We start from the raw sequence: 19,587 nt of genomic DNA on the forward strand, positions 1-19,587 counted from the left end.
TTTCCCCCGCTTAAAACTTCAATGCAATGTCAAAACTTGATCAGAAGGAGTTAATAATAGGTGTGTGTGTGTGTGTGTGTGTTTGTGTGTGTGTGTGTGTGTGTGTGTCTGCATGTGCATGTGCATGTGTGTGTGTGTGTGTGTGTATGCGCGCGCACATGTGTGTGTGTGCGTGTCTGAGTGTGTGTGTGAGAGTCAATAGGTAAAGGACCAAAGCAATAAGCAATGTCATTTAAAAGGGACCTGTGTCTCCTGGGACAGCAGCTCTTTCTGTGGGAAGAGCGGCTGTGAGTCTGTGTGTTACAGGCCTGTGGTGTGGCTGCCTGATGCAGGAAGGTGGAAAATTGATGATGAGAATGTAATCAAAGCCTGCATTAGCACAGATCAGGCATTAACCACACCAAAGGCTTTAGATTGGTTCTCCGCTGTACGACCCAGCAGGGCTTCTGCAGTGTGACACTCTTTAAGTCTACTCTCACATTAGACCCGTTTAAGTTCCACTGTGGGTTTGACTGGAGGTTGGATTGGAAATGTATGATGGGCACATGTGGTCTAGACTGTCTACTGTTGTGAATTGTACTGAGAGTAGCTGACACACTGAGATGGTGCAGTCATTATCAGAACAGATAAAACAGAGCCGGCTATTTTCTGTTCTTTTTTAATAGAATTAAAAATGCTTCCTCGCATGGGATCTGCAGTGATTTTGAGACATCCACTGAAAACAATTTTGTGCAGACGTGTAATGAGCTGGTGAAAGACAGCATGCCAGGCTTTTAATCTGCCCCTCTGTGGTACAGGGCTCTAGTGTTCCAAATGCATATTTCAGTAAGCTATGGGTCCACAGGGATTAGCTGTAGATTTCATAGGCTTAAAAAAAAAAAGCTGAAATAGTTTGTAGTGTGTGTGACAGGTTCATACTGAAGCTTTGAGATACTGAAGTAATGCTCTTAAACACACTCCTCACCATCCCAATCAATCAAATTTAGGACTTTCCTCAGCACCAACTGCAAAGATTCGCCTCTTTATCACGTCTAGGTTGATATTTACAGAAATGTTACTTTTTTTTTTAAATAACACCTCTCCCCTCTTCAAATATGATTTTCCGTGTTGAGATATTTTTTTTTTCCTTTGAATCCAGGTTACTCCTGATCTGAGGTGACTGTGTAGAGTCAGTGTGGCTGACTGGGTTGGTATGGTGAAGTCTGACAGAAGGCCTGGGTCGTGTGCTGATGAGCTGTTTGAAGCTGTTTAATAGCCCTTGCGTAAATAGTTTCACCTTCACTGCAGAGGCAATAAGTTTCATCTCACCATACAGTGTTGTGCACTCCGCCCTGACAAGCATGGAGCCAGATAACGTATGTGCTGGTGTAAGAACTTCATGACTCAGCATTATTCACGTCATGCCACACTGACACAATGCCACGAAAATAATCCACAGAATAATAAACCCAAAAATTCAGCCTTCCCCGCTTTTGTCACAGGTACTGATTAGACAGTCAGATCACAGTCCTCCAGTGCTTTAATGATGTGTAATTACAGTACCACGTCTGAGTAATCAAACGAGAATAATACCCCAAAGACTTGTTCAATGTGTGTTTCAGTGCTATGGCTAGTTTTATCTATATAGTAAAGTGGTCTAATGAATAATGAATGCCTACGTATTCATATGGAAATTCAACTCAGACAGGATTCCGCAGACAAGTTTTCACACAGACGACGCTGTTACTGCATGATCTGCTTCATTTAAAATGAGTTTATATCATTTATATTTTAAATTCAAACAAAGTCAAAAGGTAAAAGATGGGCTGTAATATTTCTGTAGAGAGTCGTGGGGACTGAGCCTTGGTATGCTGTTTTCACAGAGAGAGACACGTTTGATCTCTCTCTCTCTCAAATCAGTCATACATTAGATATATGTATTTCAGACCACACTCCTGCTCTGGCCGTCACTTCCTCTCACTGAAGGCGGCATCCAGGCGTGATGGGGGACGTGTTTGTTCTGCAGATGGGAAAGGTTACGGGGGCAGAAAGGCAGAAGTAATCTGAAGGAAAGACAGCTCCTTAAATGACTGATACCCAGTTAATTCCTGAGAGGAAACAGAGCGAGAGCCAATGTGCACTTCAGCCCCTTCACCCAACACAGCCCCTCACCCGACACAGCCACAAACCCAACACAGCCACAAACCCAACACAGCTAAAAACCCAACACAGCCACAAACCCAACACAGTCACAAACCCACACAGCCAAAAACCCAGCCCCCTCACCCGACACAGCTAAAAACCCAACACAGCCACAAACCCACACAGCCCCAAACCCAACACAGCCAAAAACCCAGCCCCTTCACCCAACACAGCCAACAACCCAACACAGCCACAAACCCACACAGCCCCCTCACCCAACACAGCTAAGAACCCAACACAGCCACAAACCCAGCCCCCTCACCCGACACAGCTAAAAACCCAACACAGCCACAAACCCACACAGCCCCAAACCCAACACAGCCAAAAACCCAGCCCCTTCACCCAACACAGCCCCTTCACCCAACATAGCCACAAACCCACACAGCCCCAAACCCAACACAGCCAAAAACCCAGCTACCCTCACCCGACAAAGCTAAAAACCCAACACAGCCACAAACCCAGCCCCCTCACCCGACACAGCCCCTTCACCCAACACAGCCAACAACCCAACACAGCCACAAACCCAACACAGCCACAAACCCAACACATCCACAAACACAACACAGCCACAAACACAACACATCCACAAACACAACACAGCCACAAACACAGCCTCCTCACCCAACACAGCCACAAACACAGCCTCCTCACCCAACACAGCCACAAACGCAACGCAGCCACAAACCCAACACAGCCACAAACACAGCCTCCTCATCCAACACAGCCACAAACCCAACAGCCAAACACCCAACACAGCCAAAAACCCAACACAGCCACAAACCCAACACAGCCACAAACACAGCCTCCTCACCCAACACAGCCACAAACGCAACGCAGCCACAAACCCAACACAGCCACAAACCCAGCCCTCTCACCCAACACAGCCTCAAACAGAGAGAAAAACTCATTCAGAGAGGAAAACAGGACTCGGAGAGCTGAGTGTTAGATCACCTGAGCCATGGTATTGTCCCAATCTCCAGTCTCCAGACTCTAGCCTATCGGTGAAGTCTGAAGTGCATCTGCTTGCAGGAGGAGAATGTCTCTCAGAGCATAAACTGATTTGGCCAAGGGGTTATGGAACAGAACAATTAGTCAAACAGTGGGATAAAAAAAACAAACAAACAAAAAAAAAACTGAGTGTGTGCATTTAATATCAACACAAATTACTTAAATATTTATTATAGGGGGCATTCAAAACACACCTTGAACAATTCATAGTTTTATGTATGGCTCTTTTCTTTCACATTTGCACCAATTCTTCCTCTTTCAGAAGATTGAAATATTTTAAAATCACAGATACACACAACTATTGCTTGTAAGCAGTTTGTTTGCACAGCAGTTTCTGTGTCATTCAGTGTGTGATTGACGTTGAGGATTCATTCATTTGGGGCGTTCACTCTCGTAATGAGTGACTGAAACGCTGTCGTGACAGGTCCGCCGCTGTGACAGACTAACGGAGTCCTCGTGTCATTGCGTGACCTCTGGATGCTTGACTTCCTGTACCGGTTAATCAGAACACGTGAGAGGACTGTCGTTAATGTGATATATTACCTGTCTCAGACAGTCACAGGTCAGCATAACCTGTCTTTATCATGACACAAGCTGTGCTCTGAATATGACACTCCAGGCCATTTGTCTTTTTTGACATAATGCAAAGTGTCATTTGATGCAGCTAATTACAAAGATGTGGGCTTCAGAGGGACATTATATGGAGTAATGAAAAGTATCATTTCCCTCCGTTTGATGTTTATGGAGTAATTCTTGTCATATGGAGAAAACAAAGCTTGTGTGCTGTGTGCTGGAGGACATAACTCTGTGATTTGGCAGAGAACTGTCACACACCTGCCACTGTCTGAGATCCTTAACACCGCATGACTGAACTTGCTGCTGAACTTCAAACATCTGTTTGGAGCTAAATCTAATCTAAACTCCACATAAAAGCTATAGTTAAAATCTTCATTGTGAGTTATCCCTATGGCATTGACTGATGTGAAATGGGTTGGTTTTGGTTAAAAAAAAAAAAAAAAAAAAAAAGTGTAATTTCTCGGGCCGTTTGTGTCAGTCATAGAGCATTGATATCATAACATAGAAAAACAAGCGGAGGAAAAACTGCTGGTAGATGTTTTTCATAAATATTTTTTTTCATAAATATTTCCTCTAAAGAGGACAGTGTCACTAGTCTGACTCAAAGATAGAGAGTAAATAACTGCTCAGAACACAACCACAGAACGCGGTGAGCAGACAGGTTTGTTTGAAATATGTCACTTAGTCTGAAGTCCCTGACATTCAGTATTCAGTTTATAATATGATGAGAGCGACAGAGCTATTCGTCACACTGGACTTACTGCAGGGTCACGTCTGCCAGTGGATCACAATGAAAAGGGATTTTGGGTTTGGATTTTCTCTGCTCTAATCGCTATTTGATCTACTGAGAGCAAGCTATGTGTGTCTGAGAGAGAGAGAGAGAGAGAGAGAGAGAGAGAGGTTGTTAGACCTTTCTGGAAAAACGAAGATAATTGAGGAGCGGGATTAATGGAATGTCATGGAAACTTTTGCCCCATCACAGCTGACCTTTTCTCGACAACGCGGTGTTGATAGATGTACTTCATTACCTGATTTGAAAACTTGAAAATAGAATCCCTCCCTGTCTCCTGACTCCCTGCTACGTTCATCAGTGATTGATCAGTGAGAGAGGAAGGAGGCGTTTGGGGTGAGTCAGAATCAGCCCAGTGTCATACTAACAAATGTGCAGTGACTTTGAAGGCATTTTCATCCCCTGAAAAAAAAAAGAGGTAAGCAGGAGAAAAATCCATTTGGTATGTGTTTGTATGGAAAAGTCAATAAGTATTCCCAGAGGACATATCTGGCGCTGGCAGGCTGGCATGCTCCTCATTCCCTGCAGGGTTTGATGTTCGCCGCAGAGCAACACATGATTTCATTGCTTAATCAGGTTAGGTTAGCAGAAGCGACGAATGAATTGATAAAGACATGTTTTCTCATTATGTTCACTGCACTCTTTAGTGGTCCTCAAAGTGCACAAGCAGCTATCCCAGTGCTGAGCAGTCACATCAGATGTAACCTGGGAAAAGGGAAGGGGTGGGGAGTGTTCCTCTCTAGCCTGGCGCTCTGATACACACTGTTTTTTTTGTTTTCAATTAATTAGTTTGTTTTTTAATTAATTTATTTATTAATTTATATAATTATTTATTTATTTATTTATTTTTGGTATTCAGTAGTTGTAATTTGCTGCCAAACTTTTAGTCTCTCCATCTAACTGGTGCCTCTCTCATTGGGAGATGCAGCTCTTCCAAATGATAGAAGGACAATTCAGTCATAACTTATTCATATCAAAGAACTTTCAATATTATCCATGCTCATCATTTCTCAGAGGCAGGCGTGACACCACTCCTACTTCCTCTCTCTCTCTCTCTCTGCTTGATGTAGCACACAGAGAGCAATCCTCATCATTCCCATTGAGTCCAAAAGAGACGCTCCAGGGGTAAGCTGTGTTTGCATAATTTTGATTCAAGTTGGCGTTAACACTTCCCGCCGCACTTGATTAATCACGCCCCACCGGCCCTCGCTGCAGAGTCATTGTCCACAGAGCGAGACAGGAAGCTGTAACACAGCGTTTGAAACCTGGGCTCTTAATCTCCAGCTGCCCAAAAGAGGAGGAACACAGCTCAAGAGCCTTAATGAGAATGTTGGTCTTTTGTATTCTGAGCAGCAAATCATAGGATTACGAGTTAATTGGACCCCTGTGTTGTCCATGTATGCAAATTAATGAACAGCTTTTCATGAACATAAATTAAGTTCCAACCCAACTGAACACACACACACAGACACACACACACACACACACTCACACCCACACCCACGCACACGCACACGCACACACACGCACACACACACACACACACACACACACACACACACACACACACACTTTAGCTCAGTTAGAACTGTAGAGTAATGGGAGTTTCTCTTCTGCGGTTTTCCAGGCGAAACATGCACCATGGAGGAGTATGACAAACTGAAGAACATGCTCCTACAAATGCAGTCTAAGGGACAGCCAGGGGAGGACAGGGCCCACGAAACAGGGATGGACCAGAAGAGGGCCTTGGTGGACACCATGTTCAAATACCTGGACATTAACAAGAATGGGAACCTGGGAACTGAAGAGCTGGCCTGGGTAAGTGCCTGTGCAATGGTGGGGACTGGATGACAGCCTAATATTCAGCATATGAACATGGTTCTTGAGCCTGGTTATTGAGATATGAATAATAGGATGGGAAACATAAGTTAAAGGAACGTTTTACAAATAAATGTAAACTGGTCCCAGTCTGGTTTTGTGCTGTACTGGTCTCAGACTGCTTTTGCTTTTGCGTGTGTAGGTGTCTATGAAAGAGCATCTAGAGGACAGCCTGCTGGAGTGCACCATGCAGGACCTTCTCCGCTACGACGACTACAACAGTGACGGTCATCTCACGCTGCAGGAGTTCTACACAGCTTTCCGTGAGTCTGGATTCACCTCATTCTGGTGTCCGCTGTGGGTCAGACCGGATAAAATCTAAACTGGGCCATGCAGTCATCTGGTTTTACAGATCTGTGTCTTAATACAGCAAGAGCTGATTGCCGCAGTTCTGTGACCATAAAGTCTGACCGTGGTATTGGCATTATGGTGTAGCTGAAACAGTTTTATTGTAGTTTTAGTGGACATTATAAGGTTTTGCAGGCATGTATGACCTCCTCTAGGTCATTTGGAAACTCCTGATAATTATGTTACATTACAAAGGTGCTCCAAGCTGGACTCACACATTGTTATTTTGGTGTTGTTGGAATGACTGGCATTGCTGAAATGATCGGTGTGGTGTTTGTGTGGGAAGTACTTGCTGTCAGTAAACACATGTGAAAGCCAATCAGCTGACGAGTAAAAATGTCAGAGAGAAAACGGGGCTCACTTCCATAGAACAGAGGAGTTTACCTGATGCAAGCGTTAGCCTTTGAGCAGCAGACAAAAACATGCATTTATCGGTAACAACAATGTCCCTCTATTTCTGTAAGTGTTTATCTCAGGAACGGAGCCTGTTGTTATTCTCCAATCCGTTTGGCTTATCTCACATACTAACCCTCAGCTACAGAGCTGAAATACAGGGCTTTCCGTTTGGCTTATCTCTCATACTAACGCTCGGCTACAGAGCTGAAATACAGGGCTTGTCCACGTCTCTCCAAGCATCTGAGAGTCCACAGTGGCAGTGCATTCTTGACTCTCACAGCACACGTCTGAATGCACAGTCACTCATTCTGCTTACTGCTGATCCTCCAAATACATTTGTCACAGTGACTTTGGCTGAGGAGTCTTGCTGTGTGAGATGTGCTGACCTGTTTCAGTCCTGTAAACTGGTCACAGCTGGCAGAGTTTCACCAGAGAAGGTTATTTAGCACAATAGGCTCTCTGTATTAACACTTTGAATCTCTTGTAGCATCTGCTTGCTATTTCCTGTCATTCCAGGCAAAGGCTATGAGCACCAAATGCCCTCAATGCATTGCTGCTCGTGACGATATGCTGATAATACATCCCTGTGCCCAAACCTCCAACTTTCACCACAATTAATGTCCATCAAAGCGAAGGGATAAATCAAGCCATTAGCAGTGGCATGCTGCCACTCTGAGAGCTTCACTTATTAGGAGGAAGCTGCAGGTCCATTAAGCGGCACCAGTCATTAACTGCAGTAATGACTGGTTTTAGTGGAAATGCTGTTGTCATTACATAGTTGTACTGCTTTTAGCGTCCAGATGGGCTATAGTCTCACTGTCACTGCCTCCAAGGCAGAGGATGATTCAAGGTGTTTAACTGGGAAGTGAGAGGCTGGTCTGGGAGCCATAAACCATGCCACTGTGGTCAGGCCTTGCTCAAGGTTAATTGATGTACCACACGAAGGAAAGAAAGACTAGTACTTCAAGCCCGAGTTTTTGGCAGGTCTCCTCTGAACAGATCTCTGTTGTATTATCTGCTCGGTGATGCGGCCCTGGTCCACACGGGCAAACCTCACAGAGGTGAACACGCTCTGTTGATCATATGAAGAGGAGAAAAACAATAAAAGTCTTTTCCAGCAGGCATCACCTGATCCAGAACACCATTAACTGTTTCATGCTGAAAAAAAAGGAAGATCTGAAAATATTGGTGCTGTGCTGTTAATTTCAGTTCATATTTATTTAATTCAGTTCAAGTGCGCTTTCATTTACGCTAATACTTGTGCACAGCACAATGAAGTGTCAGTCATAAAGTGCTATTATTTACACCAATATGACCAGATTAACTAAAGGTTTACTGGTTTTTCAATAAGTGTCAAATAAAAGCAAAGAAATACAACAACTGACTGACGTCCAAAGATACAGTACCATCAGTCGGCCAAAATTGTGGATTTTGTGTGAGGATGCAAATTAATATTTAACATTAACATTTTTAAGCATTCCCGTTGACCATTTCCATTTATGTGTCTTCATTAAGACTCCCAACAGGAAGTTGCTTTGGGTAAATTTATTTTGGAGACGCAGGGAGACAGAGTGCAGGACACAAACAGATCTGTAGGTGTCATGTAGTGGTTGCATGTGCTTGTGTTAATGCGATCTACAAAGCTCAACCTTTGCTTTTAGAGACCAAATTATCTGGACTTGTCAAAATGTGGGAATGACTGGTGAAAGCTCCTAAGAATGTTGCAGTACTACTTTTAGCTGATGGGGAAAAAAAACAACTTGCTTGAGAATTTTATGGCAATTTCTCATGTTTGGAATGGGAAGAATTTTTGGATAGCTCAAGGTTCAGACGCTGCACTTCTGCCTAGAATAACAAGTAGGTGACATCTCCTTTATAAAGAGATCAACCCCAAAATTCGATGTCTTTTTCAAACGCCAAAAGCAAAAACAATTAAAACATCCAGACCCATCCATGAGTCTGATCACAAACAACAGTTTTTCTGTCAAGTTGTAAAGTTGGTGGATCACTTCCACTGTGGCTGGTAAGTGGCTGGTAAAAGTTCCATGTTGCAGATTCTGTTCACTGGTGATGAGGGTGAAATGTCATCTCCAAACATTCACGTGTAAAAAGATTGTCAGTTATTGAAATGAGAGCATCAGGAGAAAAAGGGACAGTATCTGTTTTGTTTCCTGACGGCGACCGTCTGTTCCTTTGTTTGCTGATGTTAAGGCAGAGGTTGCTGTCCACATGCCATTCTGTGAAGAGCCTAACTCCTGGCCCGTGAGCTCTTCTCTCTGTGTCAGCGGTCAGGTCTCAGATCAGGCCTGTGATAGAGGTGTCGTCTGTAACCCTGAGAGGAGAGGACTGGTGCAACACATGGCCAGGCTGTCACCGGTGAAAAAAGCATACAGCAGTGGACTCAGAACACTAACCTCTGGATGGTTCTGGTGTTCCAGGGTACTGATGCAGGGGTGTGCTTTTCTAAACCTGACAAACTGGGCTCTGCCAATCAGGAAAGGCAGGGGCCAATTATAGAGGGTGGAGTTTACACCAAGGCCCCTTAGCTTAGTGATGAGTTTCATGGATATAATGGTCCTGAATGATGAGCAATGAGTAGCATCAGTGTTGTTGTTGTTTTTGCTGTTGTTGTTGTTGTTGTTGTTGTTGTTGTTGAGCTGGAAAGAGTCCTGAATGGCCAGGCCTTCTCTGCGGGGCTCTTTGAGTGTTAGACAGATTCATCAGGGTCTGGCGTCTGAGGAAAGCTGGCCCACGCCTGTGTCATTACCAGTCTCTAGAAGCACTGTGTGGTGATACGGTTTGTTTGGCAGCAGGACAATGCTGCTTGTCTTGTAGCAGCTGGAGAGATCAACCCGGACCAGGGACAGGTTGAGTGTGTCAGGGAAGACAGCTGCCAGCTGACTGGTGCAGGCTCTGAGGGCGTGGCTGGGCCTGGCATCTGGGCCAGCGGTTCTGCACCCGCTCCCCCTCCCCTGAGACTCCCCCCGCTGCGTAGGCGGACGGCAGGAGCACCTGTCGCCCTGTTATCTGGCTCTGGGTTATCGGTTTGGAAGTGAGCATGAAAGACGTGGAGCTCGTCTGTCCAGGCAAATCTCACCATTTTAATGACCTTAATCGCATAACACTGAAGTGGCATTTAGGCTTTTTGGTTTGTTGTTGTTGTTGTTTTTTTCATTAATGGTTAACGCATGAGTGAATCTCATTAATCTCTTCCGTGGTTAAAAAAAAGAAAAGATTTATAAGCCTGTTTGTTTTTCACAGTCTCCATTCTGGTTTATGGTGTGAGTGTCACTGTGGTTTGTAATGTAAAACTGGGTGTTATGGTTTGGGTCTCAGGGTTGAGATATTGCTGATGACACGAATGCTTAGTCTCATCTCTGACTGTTTGAAAACTGAAGAAAAAAAATATTGTTGTTTTTAAGACATAATCTTCATGTGAATGAGGTATTACAGATAAAAATCAGAAAATTCTATCTATAAATGAAGTGTAATGACTGTTTGCCCTGAGAGATGTAGGTAAGGGCACTTTGTTTTGTTGTCTTCAATACCATAAAAAGTCTCTCTGCTTTTTGCCACTATAAAGTGAGATGGACTGGCTTGCCTTGCTCTAACGGCGGTGACTGGACCATTTCATTATCAAAGCGTTTCATGTGTGTCCAGGTCATGGTGGGGTTCTGGCTGTGCGGGGAGCTATCAGAGGGAGCGTTTAGAATTAGACCACAGTCTGCAGTGAGCTGGAGTTATGGGGAGTAAGAGAGAATGATTGGGGGCCCCTGAGAGGAGAGGAGGCACACTGCAGGTATGACAGTGCCATCACTAATGCGGGCGTGTGGCGGCCAGCCCGGGGACATGGGCTGGTCCTGCTCGGGAGAGTTCAGAGCTGTGCCTGTGTTAGAGGAGAAGAGGATGAGAGGATGGTGGAGGAAGAGTGAAAGGGGCGGAGTTAGAATGAGAGAACCAGAGAAGGAGTCTGTTTGGTTTTTATGGATCCCTTTAGTGGTGGAATTAGAAGTGAGCAGTAGACAGCAGATCTGCATAATCAGTCAACCGCCTGAGACGGGGGGGGGGTAATGAGTATACTGCATGCTTTAAAAATGAGAGGTGATATTCCTCTATTCTAACGCTACAACTCAGAGAAACAACCCTTTTGTTTAGTTTTGTTTGGGGGTTTTTTTGGGGGGGGGGAGGGGGCAGGATGATAAAGAAGGAGAGGAAGACAGGCAGGAAAAGGAAGTATCGGTGAAGTGATGAGAATTTGAAAAATTCAGTTAGCTGCAAAGTTATCAAGTGCCTTGTTAAAACAACATAAAATATGAAAGACATGGGTAATGACTATACTGCATGCTTTAAAAATGAGAGGTGATATTCCTCTATTCTAACGCTACAACTCAGAGAAACAACCCTTTTGTTTAGTTTTGTTTTGTTTTTTTTGCCAATGTATGAATGCCATCAAACAGAATGGAATCTGAAATATTCATTTATGCATTTGTTTGTTTATTTATTTATTTAACTTTCACCTCAGCCTTCAGGAACGGGTCTGCAGCCCTCTAACAGTGTGAGAGCAAGTCTATGGTTTACTTAGAGCACTTATCGTGTTCTGATTTTTATCATGTTATCATTTAAGGTACCCTGTCATATTCTGACTTGTAATCAAACAGTCCAAGACAAATTGGATCCAAATTCAGTAGTTATCAATTCAGTAGGTGTTCTTTAGGTCAGAACAGAGAGTGTGTGGTTCAAATATTTTAATCCCTTACTCTGTCACAATGTACTGACTCGGGCCTTGGGTTAGGTCACAGAGATGAAACTTTAGCATTGTCTTTGACCGTCAGCTTCTCATTTGACACACATTAAAATCATTTCTAAAATTTATTTTTATCATGTCTGTAACACCGCCAGGCTTGGCCCATGTCTCTCACTGATGCTGAAGGGCTCGTACAGGCATTCACTGCAACATCCTCTACTCTGATTTACCTGCAAAATCCCTTAGGAAACTCCAGGATGTCTAGAACTCCTGTGCTCCTATTCTTACTTACTCTTACTCCTTATTAAACTACACTAGCTGTCCATTCATGTCAACACTGATTTCAAAGTCCCCACTCTCACATTCAGAGGAGTCCATGGGACAGGTCCTGATTATACACAGACCTACCCACAGGATCCCACACCCTGCTGCCACCCCACTGCAAACTGCAAACCACAGCCATCCCACTGCAAACTGCAAACCACAGCCGCTCCACTGCAAACTACTGCAAACTCCAAACCACAGCCGTCCCACTGCAAACTGCAAACCACAGCCATCCCACTGCAAACTGCAAACCACAGCCATCCCACTGCAAACTGCAAACCACAGCCGCTCCACTGCAAACTACTGCAAACTCCAAACCACAGCCGTCCCGCTGCAAACTGCAAACCACAGCCGCTCCACTGCAAACTACTGCAAACTCCAAACCACAGCCGTCCCGCTGCAAACTGCAAACCACAGCCGCTCCACTGCAAACTACTGCAAACTCCAAACCACAGCCGCTCCACTGCAAACTCCAAACCACAGACACTCCACTGCAAACTGCAAACCACAGCCATCCCACTGCAAACTACTGCAAACTCCAAACCACAGCCGTCCCACTGCAAACTCCAAACCACAGCCGTCCCACTGCAATCTCCAAACCACAGCCGCCCCACTGCAAACTCCAAACCACAGCCGCCCAACTGCAAACTCCAAACCACAGCCGCTCCACTGCAAACTCCAAACCACAGCCATCCCACTGCAAACTCCAAACCACAGCCGTCCCACTGAAAACTCCAAACCACAGCCGTCCCACTGCAAACTCCAAACCACAGCCATCCCACTGCAAACTGCAAACCACAGCCGCTCCACTGTAAACTACTGCAAACTCCAAACCACAGCCTCCCAACTGCAAACTCCAAACCACAGCCACTCCACTGCAAACTCCAAACCACAGACACTCCACTGCAAACTCCAAACCACAGCCTCCCAACTGCAAACTCCAAACCACAGCCTCCCCACTGCAAACTCCAAACCACAGCCGTCCCACTGCAAACTCCAAACCACAGCCGTCCCACTGCAAACTCCAAACCACAGCCATCCCACTGCAAACTGCAAACCACAGCCGCTCCACTGCAAACTACTGCAAACTCCAAACCACAGCCTCCCAACTGCAAACTCCAAACCACAGCCATCCCACTGCAAACTCCAAACCACAGCCGCTCCACTACAAACTACTGCAAACTCCAAACCACAGCCGTCCCGCTGCAAACTCCAAACCACAGCCGCTCCACTGCAAACTCCAAACCACAACCACTCCACTGCAAACTCCAAACCACAGCCGTCCCACTGCAAACTCCAAACCACAGCCGCCCCATTGCAAACTCCAAACCACAGCCACTCCACTGCAAACTACTGCAAACTCCAAACCACAGCCATCCCACTGCAAACTCCAAACCACAGCCGCTCCACTGCAAACTACTGCAAACTCCAAACCACAGCCGTCCCACTGCAAACTACAAACCACAGCCATCCCACTGCAAACTCCAAACCACAGCCGTCCCACTGCAAACTCCAAACAACAGCCGCCCCACTGCAAACTCCAAACCACAGCCTCCCAACTGCAAACTCCAAACCACAGCCGCTCCACTGCAAACTCCAAACCACAGCCACTCCACTGCAAACCACAAACCACAGCCACTCCACTGCAAACTCCAAACCACAGCCGTCCCACTGCAAACTCCAAACCACAGCCGCCCCACTGCAAACTCCAAACCACAGCCGCTCCACTGCAAACTCCAAACCACAGCCATCCCACTGCAAATTGCAAACCACAGCCGCTCCACTGCAAACTACTGCAAACTCCAAACCACAGCCGTCCCACTGCAAACTCCAAACCACAGCCATCCCACTGCAAACTCCAAACCACAGCCGCTCCACTACAAACTACTGCAAACTCCAAACCACAGCCGTCCCGCTGCAAACTCCAAACCACAGCCGCTCCACTGCAAACTCCAAACCACAACCACTCCACTGCAAACTCCAAACCACAGCCGTCCCACTGCAAACTCCAAACCACAGCCGCCCCATTGCAAACTCCAAACCACAGCCACTCCACTGCAAACTACTGCAAACTCCAAACCACAGCCATCCCACTGCAAACTCCAAACCACAGCCGCTCCACTGCAAACTACTGCAAACTCCAAACCACAACCGCCCCACTGCAAACTACAAACCACAGCAGCCCCACTGCAAACTCCAAACCACAGCCATCCCACTGCAAACTCCAAACCACAGCCGCCCCATTGCAAACTCCAAACCATAGCCATCCCACTGCAAACTACTGCAAACTCCAAACCACAGCCGTCCCACTGCAAACTCCAAACCACAGCCGTCCCACTGCAAACTCCAAACCACAGCCGCCCCACTGCAAACTCCAAACCACAACCGCTCCACTGCAAACTCCAAACCACAGCCGCCCCACTGCAAACTACAAACCAGAGCCGTCCCACTGCAAACTCCAAACCACAACCGCCCCACTGCAAACTCCAAACCACAGCCGTCCCACTGCAAACTCCAAACCACAGCCATCCCACTGCAAACTCCAAACCACAACCGCCCCATTGCAAACTCCAAACCATAGCCATCCCACTGCAAACTACTGCAAACTCCAAACCACAGCCGTCCCACTGCAAACTCCAAACCACAGCCGCCCCACTGCAAACTCCAAACCACAGCCGCTCCACTGCAAACTACTGCAAACTCCAAACCACAGCCGTCCCACTGCAAACTCCAAACCACAGCCGCCCCACTGCAAACTCCAAACCACAGCCGCTCCACTGCAAACTCCAAACCATAGCCATCCCACTGCAAACTACTGCAAACTCCAAACCACAGCCGTCCCACTGCAAACTCCAAACCACAGCCGCCCCACTGCAAACTCCAAACCACAGCCGCTCCACTGCAAACTCCAAACCACAGCCGCCCCACTGCAAACTACAAACCAGAGCCGTCCCACTGCAAACTCCAAACCACAGCCACTCCACTGCAAACTCCAAACCACAGCCTCCCAACTGCAAACTCCAAACCACAACCGCCCCACTGCAAACTCCAAACCACAGCCGTCCCACTGCAAACTCCAAACCACAGCCATCCCACTGCAAACTCCAAACCACAGCCGCCCCATTGCAAACTCCAAACCATAGCCATCCCACTGCAAACTACTGCAAACTACAAACCACAGCCGTCCCACTGCAAACTCCAAACCACAGCCGCCCCACTGCAAACTCCAAACCACAGCCGCTCCACTGCAAACTACTGCAAACTCCAAACCACAGCCGTCCCACTGCAAACTCCAAACCACAGCCGCCCCACTGCAAACTCCAAACCACAGCCGCTCCACTGCAAACTCCAAACCATAGCCATCCCACTGCAAACTACTGCAAACTCCAAACCACAGCCGTCCCACTGCAAACTCCAAACCACAGCCGCCCCACTGCAAACTCCAAACCACAGCCGCTCCACTGCAAACTACTGCAAACTCCAAACCACAGCCGTCCCACTGCAAACTCCAAACCACAGCCGTCCCACTGCAAACTCCAAACCACAGCCGCCCCACTGCAAACTCCAAACCACAACCGCCCCACTGCAAACTCCAAACCACAGCCGCCCCACTGCAAACTCCAAACCACAGCCGCTCCACTGCAAACTACAAACCACAGCCGCTCCACTGCAAACTACAAACCACAGCCGCTCCACTGCAAACTACAAACCACAGCCGCTCCACTGCAAACTACAAACCACGGCCGCTCCACTGCAAACTACAAACCACAGCCGCTCCACTGCAAACTCCAAACCACAGCTGTCCCACTGCAAACTCCAAACCACAACCGCCCCACTGCAAACTACAAACCACAGCAGCCCCACTGCAAACTCCAAACCACAGCCAATCCACTGCAAACTCCAAACCACAGCCGCCCCATTGCAAACTCCAAACCATAGCCATCCCACTGCAAACTACTGCAAACTCCAAACCACAGCCGTCCCACTGCAAACTCCAAACCACAGCCGTCCCACTGCAAACTCCAAACCACAGCCGCCCCACTGCAAACTCCAAACCACAACCGCCCCACTGCAAACTACAAACCACAGCCATCCCACTGCAAACTCCAAACCACAGCTGTCCCACTGCAAACTCCAAACCACAACCGCCCCACTGCAAACTCCAAACCACAGCTGTCCCACTGCAAACTACTGCAAACTCCAAACCACAGCCGTCCCACTGCAAACTCCAAACCACAGCCGCTCCACTGCAAACTACAAACCACAGCCGCTCCACTGCAAACTCCAAACCACAGCTGTCCCACTGCAAACTACAAACCACAGCCGCTCCACTGCAAACTCCAAACCACAGCCACTCCACTGCAAACTCCAAACCACAGCCGCCCAAACCATGGGTCACATAACTTTCTCATCTAGTGCCCCTGACCTCAGGGCTTTAGGAAATGCCCGTGCTCTTGACTCCTTTAAGAAGTCCCTCAAACCTTACCTTTCTAAAACAGCTTTTACAGCTTCTAGATCATACCATCACCTGCTGGCACCTACTCCCCTTATTAATGTTTCATTCTAGTTTTTGCTTTTAGTTGTAGTTTATTTTTACTTTCCTTTTAATTAGTTTAAATTGCTTGTTCTGTATTTGCATGGCTAGAACTCTGCAGCTGTTGTTGTCTTGTATGTACATCCATCACTCTGTTGTTATACTCACTGTAGTCTTGCTGTGTTTGTGATGCTGTGTTAGACTTGCCAGTTATTTTTTGTCATGCTTTATGCTGTGTGCATCATTCTTTATGCCTCATGTGTTGTTTGCCTTGTTTTTGTATGATTTTCTGTTTTCTTACTCTAATTGTTTTGTAGCACTTTGGGTATGAGAAAAAAGTAGCAGAAATAAAATTCAGTTTCAACACATCATACGTCAACATGTTCTTCTGTTAAAAAAAAAGAGAGAGAGAGAGAGAGAAAGAGAGACAAATGCTAATAAAGTGATTTAAACATTCCTTCAGCGTTCACTGTTTCGCAGCAGGAGAGAGTCTCTCACAGTATCATGGTGAGATGCACATGCCTGGAGAACTGTTTTTAAGCCAAACCACAGGGAGTCCTGTCTCCCACCACCACACATGCATATCTACCTAACCACACTTCTGCTCCATACTGCATATTTCACCAGTCTACAAGATAGTGCTACATCCAAAGACCAAAGGAAATGTATGCCCTAAAAATTTCAACTGCAGAGTGTTCTTTAGATCTTGGCATGTGATTATAGTACGCTCATTTGATCCAGGAGACAACTCTAGCGCATACATTCATGACGTCTTTGTATATTGCTTATTCAGTTTCATGTTTACAGATTACACAGACACACACACACACACAGACACACACATTGCGGTTACTGTAGCTGTCCCGGGCTGAGTATATCCTGGGCTGTTTATGGCCGTAAGCGAGAGCAGTAGAAGCACCAATGTGACTGAGTCATCTACAGTCGTTTGAAAAGAAGTACGCTTTCCATTTTTCACTGATGTTTTTACTTGGACTTTGACACACTCCGGAGAGAGAGCTGTCGAGTTTGTACTTAAAATATGAAATGCCACGCAACAGTTCTATTCTTGTCCTGTAATGACTAAAATATGCAGTTTTAGATGCCTATCTAGTCTTTATTTCACGGTAGAAAACGGTTTTAAACGAAGTCCCTCTGTTTATCACCAACTGTACCATCCGCCAAAGGCTCTCAAGCATGAACTGCACACAAAACTAACTGTGTTGTTTTTATTCTTAGTCCGACCAAAGAAAGTTTTGCATAGTGAAGCAGAGAACCCTCAGAGCATCTGTTTAGACTGAGGGAAACACATTGGATGTGTCAAGTGTTTGTGGTGTTGGAGAGAAATGTTTGGTTTTAATGGGTATCAGGATCTCTCCGGCTGTCTGAGTGTAAACACAGGGACTTGGCCGCTGGAGTTGAACAGGCGGAAAAAAAAGTCAAAGTTAGAATCCGTTGGGTGTTTTAATGAGACACTTTCTCTTACCTGTGATCTCAGGGTATGTCAGGGTGCCAGACTAGTGATGCTCAGAACCCGCACTGGGGCAGAAAGACACACGGATGCCTGACATTTAAACTTAAGACAAAGTACCGAAAACTGGGTAGACAAAAGGATAAAGGTTTTGTGGGAGTAAACTTGTATGTATAGCTTTGAAATCATTTGAGATCAAATCATGTATGAAATATATTACACATGTTGTAAAAAAAAAAATTACAGTGTAACTTCAGCCTTTTGTGTGTGTGTGTGTGTGTGTGTCAGGGAGAGAGAGAGAGAGAGAGAGAGAGAGAGAGAGAGAGAGAGAGAAAGAGAGATTACTAAGAGAAAAAAGGTAAACAGAAGTGAATGTTGGGCACACAGACAGGGTGAAGTAAAAGAGGTAAGAGGGAGGTAACAGAGAGAGGTAAGAGAGAGAGAGGGAGGTAACAGAGAGAGGTGAGAGAGAGAGAGGGAGGTAACAGAGAGAGGTGAGAGAGAGAGAGAGGGAGATAACAGAGAGAGGTAAGAGAGAGAGAGAGGGAGGTAACAGAGAGAGGTAAGAGGGAGAGAGAAGGAGGTAACAGAGAGAGGTGAGAGAGAGAGAGAGGGAGATAACAGAGAGAGGAAGGTAAGAGAGAGAGAGGGAGCTAACAGAGAGAGGTGAGAGAGAGAGAGAGAGAGAGAGAGAGGGAGATAACAGAGAGAGGTAAGAGAGAGAGAGAGGGAGGTAACAGAGAGAGGAAGGTAAGAGAGAGAGAGGGAGGTAACAGAGAGAGGTAAGAGAGAGAGAGAGGGAGGTAACAGAGAGAGGTGAGAGAGAGAGAGAGAGGGAGGTAACAGAGAGAGGTGAGAGAGAGAGAGAGGGAGGTAACAGAGAGAGGTGAGAGAGAGAGAGAGGGAGGTAACAGAGAGAGGAAGGTGAGAGAGAGATCAGTGTAATTGTTCTGTCCCCGCTGAGGGGGGTGGAGGTTGGGCTGGTTCAGGTCCGGCTCAGGGCCTGTGACTCTGAAGGTCAGAGAGAGATGAACAGGCCTGTTCTTGCTTTGGCTGTGATAGATGTTCTCCACTGGGTCATATTACACAGGCCAGTGGACGAGCACGTTCATCACAAACACGCTCCCACTCCCACAGCTGTGCTAATGAGCACATTAGCCAAGGCATAGTCAATTAAACTCAGCCGCTGGAGATGAGCATTCCGTCACTCACTTAATGACACCAGAAACATCCTCTCTGCTTCCTCTCCACACTGTCAAAGATCACCTTTTTTGTGTTCTTTCTTTTTTTTTTTTTTTTTATCAATTAATTTTTCTTCCGATTTGGAACGGGCCAACCCC

General features: G+C 46.3%; 1 protein-coding gene across 1 annotated transcript in view; it reads left to right on the forward strand.

The window, feature by feature from the left end:
* Positions 1-19,587, forward strand: part of fstl4 (follistatin-like 4) — a 90,887-nt gene that overhangs the window by 32,008 nt on the left and 39,292 nt on the right. The window contains exons 3-4 of the mRNA XM_030793852.1: positions 6,183-6,373; positions 6,576-6,696. Coding sequence (XP_030649712.1) covers positions 6,183-6,373; positions 6,576-6,696 — 312 coding nt within the window. The remainder of the gene's footprint in view (positions 1-6,182; positions 6,374-6,575; positions 6,697-19,587) is intronic.

Source organism: Chanos chanos, chromosome 16 (genome assembly GCF_902362185.1).
Source record: "Chanos chanos chromosome 16, fChaCha1.1, whole genome shotgun sequence".
Taxonomy (NCBI): Eukaryota; Metazoa; Chordata; class Actinopteri; order Gonorynchiformes; family Chanidae; genus Chanos; species Chanos chanos.